Source organism: Anarrhichthys ocellatus, unplaced genomic scaffold (genome assembly GCF_004355925.1).
Source record: "Anarrhichthys ocellatus isolate YVR2014 unplaced genomic scaffold, GSC_Weel_1.0 scaffold1819, whole genome shotgun sequence".
In the NCBI taxonomy this organism is placed as follows: domain Eukaryota; kingdom Metazoa; phylum Chordata; class Actinopteri; order Perciformes; family Anarhichadidae; genus Anarrhichthys; species Anarrhichthys ocellatus.
In genome coordinates, this window is record NW_022281793.1 from 712 (window position 1) to 7,491 (window position 6,780).

Sequence of the window (6,780 nt, forward strand, 5' to 3'; positions counted from 1 at the left end):
GTAGATAAGAAGATTTGTTAGGCTATTAGAATTATTGTTTTGCATTAGAACATATAACTGTATGGCATCTGCATAGCAAATGATCCCTGGCTAAGCCCCGCCCCCTACTGCTACTCCATCAAGCTGTCAGAGCTAAGTTACCATGGAGCCCACACTGAACAAACAATGAATATTATACATTTTAGAAAAAGGAAAAAGCCATTTCAGGGAGAAGCAGACAAGGCTCTACAGTATGCGTTGGAAGGATATGTCCAGAATTTGCATAACGCTTTCAGCCCTTTTATTATTTTGTCTCAAATCCACAAACTTTCGAGAGCCTTTCATCTTGTTACTTTATTCTTTACACATCCGTGAGGAACACTGTGACTGACTGTAAACCTGTTTTGTCAGCAGCTTCTCAGCTTCCTAACTCTGCAGGTTGCTTCTTCTTGCCCTATGGCACAGCACCCAGCACAAAGGGAGCTTTAATGTTCAGTCGGTCCCTCTCAGCCTCCTCATCTTCATCGTAGGGCTCATCATCATCATCGCTGTGGTGGGGGGTGGAGTGGACGGAGGCAGAGGGAGAGGGGGGCACCGAGTAGGGCCGTGGGTAACGGAAGCCCTCTGTCTGTGGAGACAAAGGTGTTATCGGAAATGAGTCTGCGTGACTTTTTATAAAAGATTTTCTGACTTCCAAGCAGCTTTCTGTTCATGTCTGCAGAGAAACAGATGATCCTCCACACTCAGCTGCTTCAGAGGTACTGAAGGCTTCCATGAGAAGTTGCAACATCAGAGATCTTTGACTTTCCTTCTCATTTTGCCTTCTGCCTCAACTTCACGCTCATTCATTCCTTCTATTCTCTTTCCTCCCTTCTTCCATTTTCTCTTTTTTCTAACCTTCTTTTTGTTTTTCTTTCTTGCCTTTGATTCTATCCCTTACCCCCTCGTTCTTGCCTTGTGTTGAATTCCTTATTTCCTTCATCCACTCCATCCAAGTTCTTTCTTTTTCTCTCTTTGTTTCTCCCCTCCTCCCTCCTCCCTTTCCTCCCCTTCTGCATTGGGCAATGCCCTCCCTTTCCCATCTACTTCCCATCTTCCTATCTTTTCCCTTTTATTTTCAGCTAGATATTATAACTCTAGTAATAATACCTGTTAATGTCAAAATAAAATGTAGTCTAATTTTTAAGCTACCAACTAAAGTCTGACACATGTGGTTACAATCCAAAAGTATCCAGTGTGCGTGTCAGTCACAACATGAGAGGGATTGTCGTGTACATGACATGTTACAGGTTCTCACACATTTGGGAAATGAGTAAAGTGTGTTGAGACTTAAATGTATAGCCCTCAGCAATAATAAACTGTACATTATTGGAATGAATGAATGAATGTCAAATAAACCAGTTCAAATGTTCTAACATGAATCATATTTATAGCAGTGGACATAGATATGTAAAAGACCCCCACCCAGAGGACAGCCAAAAGCAGCCAGGTCTTTGGGGTCATTTTGCATCTCTTTGTCGACATTAGATTGGAATTTCAACAGTCACTTCGGACTGGTCTTTTGATACTAAGAACCCTACGTGCCAGACACTTCTTCACAAACTGCCTCATTCTCTTGTACAGCATTGCTTACCTTCAGCGGGTACATGGGGTCCATCTTGAACTTGTCTGGAAAAGCTCTGTTCAGTGCCAGATGGCGGGCGTGTATGTAGAACTGCAAATCACAAGTCAGCAGAGATGTACATCAACTAACTAAACAACTTATAAACTGTATCATGAAAGAGGAGAAGGGTTGGACAGGAGGGACTACCTTAAAGAAGACGTTTAAGCTTTAAATGGAAATCTCTTTCTTACTGGTTTAATGCATTCAAAGAGTTGTGTTGATTATTATCTTGTGAGTTGTGTATGCAGACATGAATTAGTATTCTGCCTGCTAGATGTTGTATATTCTCTCTTCTCAAACATCTATTTGGTGGTGGTGCAGCAGAAACAGACCCGTCCCAGGTATCTCCAGTCCAGCAGGTCAGACAGCCTCTCAGTCCGGTTCCGCTGGATGACGCGCTGGCGCAGAGACTGCTGGCAGAAACTGAACATGAACTGGGTCAGCTGGTTACAGGACTCTTCCGGTGAACAGGACCGTCTATCCACGATGTATACACCTGATAGATACAGTGAGGGAGAACAGAGGGAGTGTAGGACACAGATGGACAGTCATGTAAGTCTTTAAAATGAAAGGGTTATTGGAGTTTTGACATGAGGCAGGCTGTTTATAAGACTAGATGTGTGTGAGTGTGTCCACACCATAGGCAGCAGGGTCTGACACGTGCTCCTCCATGAAGCAGCCGAAACCAGACAGGTTGGTGGTCACGCTGGGAATGCCCATTACAGTACATTCACCTGGGGAAATACAACACAGCTCAGAAAAGGTACAGTATGGTTGTTGTCAATCTCTGATCCACCGTCTACCGGTCTGACGATGGTCGAGCCTCTGGGGCCAAGGGGCTGTATTTCTGGGGTTCCGGTGTAGCCAGCACTTATCAAGGCCAAGACTTCCTTTTCCTTGTGCTGCTTGTTGTTTACAGTCTGATTAGCCACTTGAGATGTGAGACTGGAGTTGGTGTTGAGAGATGACGTGAATGAAGCCAGACAAAGTTGAGTCAACATCAGATGATATCCGGTGGGTTCCCAGATTAAGATGGGAAGATGGCGCCGTGCCAGCGGCTGCCTGTCGCAGCAGCTCCCTGTGTGTGTTTTAATTTTTAGTCTTTTTTTTCACTTTTCTTCTCTGCTTTTGTTCTTTTTCCTTAACGTTTGGCTTAAATTATGGTCAGACAACGGACCGTAACTTTTTCTCAACTTTTCCCGTGGCTTTTCTGTTACTTTTCTTCCTGTTTGTACGGAGAGCCACACACAATGAGTGGGGCCATTGTCTATTCCCGCGATCAGCTGATTGCGCTGAGCAAACCGCGGCTTTTGCCCGGCTCCAGGCCTGAGATCCCGGCGGAGCTAAGGAGAAGGGCTCGGGGCTGCAGGTCGGGCGCTAAGCAGAGGGTGAAGGTGAGGAAGTACAAACCCTCGGTACCGGCAATTATAACGGGGAATGTGAGGTCTTTGGCGAATAAGACAGACGAGCTTGGCGCGCTGGTAAAGACTGAGAGGGACTTCCGTGAGTGTAGCGTCATGTGTTTCACGGAGACGTGGCTGCATGCGGATTTCCCGGACCACAGTGTGTCAGTGCCCGGCTTCAGGACTGTTCGGGCGGACAGAGACGTTGTACTGAGCGGTAAGAAGAGAGGTAGCGGGATTGCTGTGTATGTGAACGAGAGGTGGTGCAATCCCGACCATGTGTGTGTGAAGGAACGCTTCTGTAGCCCGGACATTGAACTGTTAGCCGTGGGGATGCGTCCATATTATTTGCCGAGGGAGTTCACGTCCGCCATTGTTGTGGCTGTGTACGTCCCCCCATCAGCTGACGCTGAGGTAGCAGTGGACACCATCCAGTCCACTGTGTCTGGACTGCTGAGTCAACATGCTGGTGCTTTTCTGGCAATTACTGGAGACTTTAATCACACCACTCTGGATAAAGCCCTGCCAACTTTTCACCAGTATTTTGACTGCCCCACAAGGAACAATAACACTCTTGACCTTCTGTATGCAAATGCAAATGATGCATACAGTGCCACTGCCCTTCCCCCCTTTGGCAGGTCTGATCACAACCTGATCCTGTTAACACCTAAGTATGTTCCTCTGGTGCAGAGGCTGCCTGTGACCACCAGGACTGTGAGGAGGTGGTCTCAGGAGGCTAATGACGCCCTGCAGGACTGCTTTGAGTCAACGGATTGGGATGTGCTTTGTGGACCACATGGGGAGGACATCAACAGCATGACGGACTGTATCACAGAATACATCAAATTCTGTGAACAGACCGTCATACCATCCCGGACTGTACGCTGCTTCCCCAATAACAAGCCATGGATCACCAGTGACCTGAAAGCTCTTCTTAATAAGAAGAAAGCAGCTTTCAGGTCTGGAGACAGGGTCCAGCGCGACCTGAAGATAAAGATCAGAGAGTGCAAGGACTCCTACAGGAGGAAGCTGGAGGCCAAACTCCAGCAGAACAATGTGAGGGAGGTGTGGACCGGGATTAAGCAGATTACAGGCTTCAAGGTTGGAGGGAGACAACCAGGGGGCTCCCTGGAGAGGGCCAATGAGCTAAACTCTTTCTTTAATAGGTTTAGCTCACAGCCCTCATCTGTCTCCTCCACACACCACACCTCCCAAACACCTCCCCCTCTGTCACCTCTGTCCCCCCTGGTGAGCTGCATGGATACAGAGCCCTCAACATCAAAGGGCTCTTCCACCCTCCCCCCCTCTCTGTGACAACTGGCCAGGTTAGGAGACAGCTGGAGAGACTCCACCAAGGCAAAGCTGGAGGACCTGATGGCATCAGCCCCAGGGTCCTGAAGACCTGTGCCGTCCAGCTGTCTGATGTCCTGCAACATCTCTTTAACCTGAGCCTGAAGCAGGAGGAAGTCCCAGTGCTGTGGAAGACGTCGTGCCTGGTTCCTGTACCAAAAAAGACGACACCATCTAGCCTCAATGACTACCGACCAGTTGCCCTCACCTGACCTTGATGAGAGAGTGCAGTCACTTTGCTGCTTGCTCTTGCCTCTGCTTGCATTTTCTTTCTTCAATTTGCCAGATATATCACATATATCACTCTTCAACGTTTGAGTGAAGACAAATCCAGAAAGTCGTCGAGCTATTTGGGTTGTTAGCTAATGCTAATTAGCAGCTAAGCTAAAGCTAAGTAGCAGCAAGATGCCTCCCTTCTCCATGGATGACTACTACAAACTCCTGCAGAAGATTGCAGTCTTGGAAACAAAAATCCACCGACTAGAAGTAAACGTGGAGGTAAATGGACTGTGTGGGAATGATACCACTTTACCATGGACTCAAAACACTGGACAAACGCAAGCTAAGACACAGCTAACTAGCACAACCAGGCCTACCAAGAAACAGGAGGAGGGAGCAGATAATGAATCTTCAAATGGTAGTCCTCCCTGGAACTCTCTCGGTGCAAAGCCGAAGAGAAAATATGTGGAAGGACGACTAACAGGCAGAGCCCAGCGCCCTGAGATTTGTGATGCTGGCCTGGCCTGCACTACCACACAGGCAGAACTGCTCCTCAACCCCTGCACTCAGACGGACAAAGCCAAGGACAGCTGAGAAAAGTAAAACCTGCAAAAACCCTCCACAACAACCAAGTCTACAACTTCAAAACAGATTTGCTCCATTGTCGCAGGATCCTAAATCTCCATCTGATGACCTGGATAAGCAGCTATCTCCTCAAAGCAGGGTAAGAACTGAGAGTAAATGTGAGAGTAGAAGGCAGCAGGGAAAGCTAATGACTGGGCCTGAGACTCTGATTGTTGGTGACTATGCTGTAAAAGATGTCAGAACACTGTGCAGCAAGAATACCAAAATACTCTGCTTTCCGAAAGATATGGTCTCTAACATGAGAGACAAAATCCTGGACATCGTGGCTGACCATCCCATGGTGAAAAACATCATCCTGCATACAGGAAGCTGTGATATTGTGAAACAACAGTCTGAAGTTCTGAAGCGAGACTTTATTAGTCAGCTCTGTCAAGGCTGAGGTGTTTATCAGTGGCCCTCTTCCACCAGTCAGAGGAGGAGATGAAGGATTCAGCAGGCTGTTTGCACTGAACAAATGGCTGTCAACTGCATGTACTGACCATTCAGTACATTTTATCAACAATTTCTACCTTTTCTGGGAGCGCAGACATCTTTTTAAGGCACACGGAGTTTGCCTGAACAAGTCAGGGGTAAAACTGTTTACCTCTAATCTATTTTTCTCCCTGCGTCATCCGTCTGTTCCTACTGCCAAGGACAAGACACAAGAGGCGTCTAAACAAGAGATAACCACACAGCATCGCCATGGAGACCTTACGGGAAGGATGCCCCCGCCTAGCGACAGCCAAAAGGAGGAGTCTCCAACCTCATCATCAGGGACCGCCTCTGATCTCCCACTTTCCCCACCCTTCCGAGACGAGGACTCTTTACCTCCCTCCCCAGCACCTACTTCCACCCCCCAAACTCCATCCAGGTCCCTTTCCTCTCTCACACTCTCCCCATCCTCCCCCCACCTGGAGTTCACTGACCACATGAAAGAGCTGGTCATTGCTGGAACCAAACACACTCCTCGCCCCACTCCTCGACGTACAGCTCCAGCCCCACCCCTGAAACTGGCTCCAAGGCCTCAGCCAGTTTTGAAACAATCGGCGAAGTTAAAGTGCCCTGCCCATCCCCCACCTCCACTACGGCTCCACAACCATCCTCTGTCTCCCCTACCTGATAAAGGCAATAATTGATATCCTCTGGGTCCAGGCTACAAGGCTAATGACACCAATGACTCTCTCCAGGAAAAGTCAGGGCCCTGTATGCAACTAGCTTTCTCAATTCCTGTCCTGCTAGTTTATAGAAAAAGAAAGGGGAGGCTGCGAAGAAACAATAGTAAACCTGCAAACTTATCAAACTTAACATACATTCCTCGTCAGCCTGTCCAAATAAACTGGGCAAAGAAAGCTTTAACCACATTAAACTTAGCTTTATTAAATGTCAGGTCTCTGTCATGAAAAACATTTTTAATCAATGATTTTATTGTTAGGCACAAACTGGACATTTTGTTTTTAACTGAAACTTGGTTAAATCAAGATAACAGTGCATCTGTTCTCATTGAATCAACACCTCACAACTTCAGTTTCATGAGTGAAACAA

General features: G+C 47.3%; 1 protein-coding gene across 1 annotated transcript; it reads right to left on the reverse strand.

The window, feature by feature from the left end:
• Window positions 1-312: 312 nt before the first annotated feature.
• Window positions 313-2,665, reverse strand: LOC116377893 (glycogen [starch] synthase, liver-like). Its single transcript, XM_031839653.1, has 4 exons — window positions 2,281-2,665; window positions 1,975-2,138; window positions 1,613-1,693; window positions 313-607 (listed from the first exon to the last, which is right to left on the reverse strand). The coding sequence occupies exons 1-4, from the start codon at window positions 2,360-2,362 to the stop codon at window positions 434-436; spliced, it is 501 nt and encodes a 166-aa protein (XP_031695513.1). The 5' UTR covers window positions 2,363-2,665; the 3' UTR covers window positions 313-433.
• Between the last annotated feature and the right edge of the window lie 4,115 nt (window positions 2,666-6,780).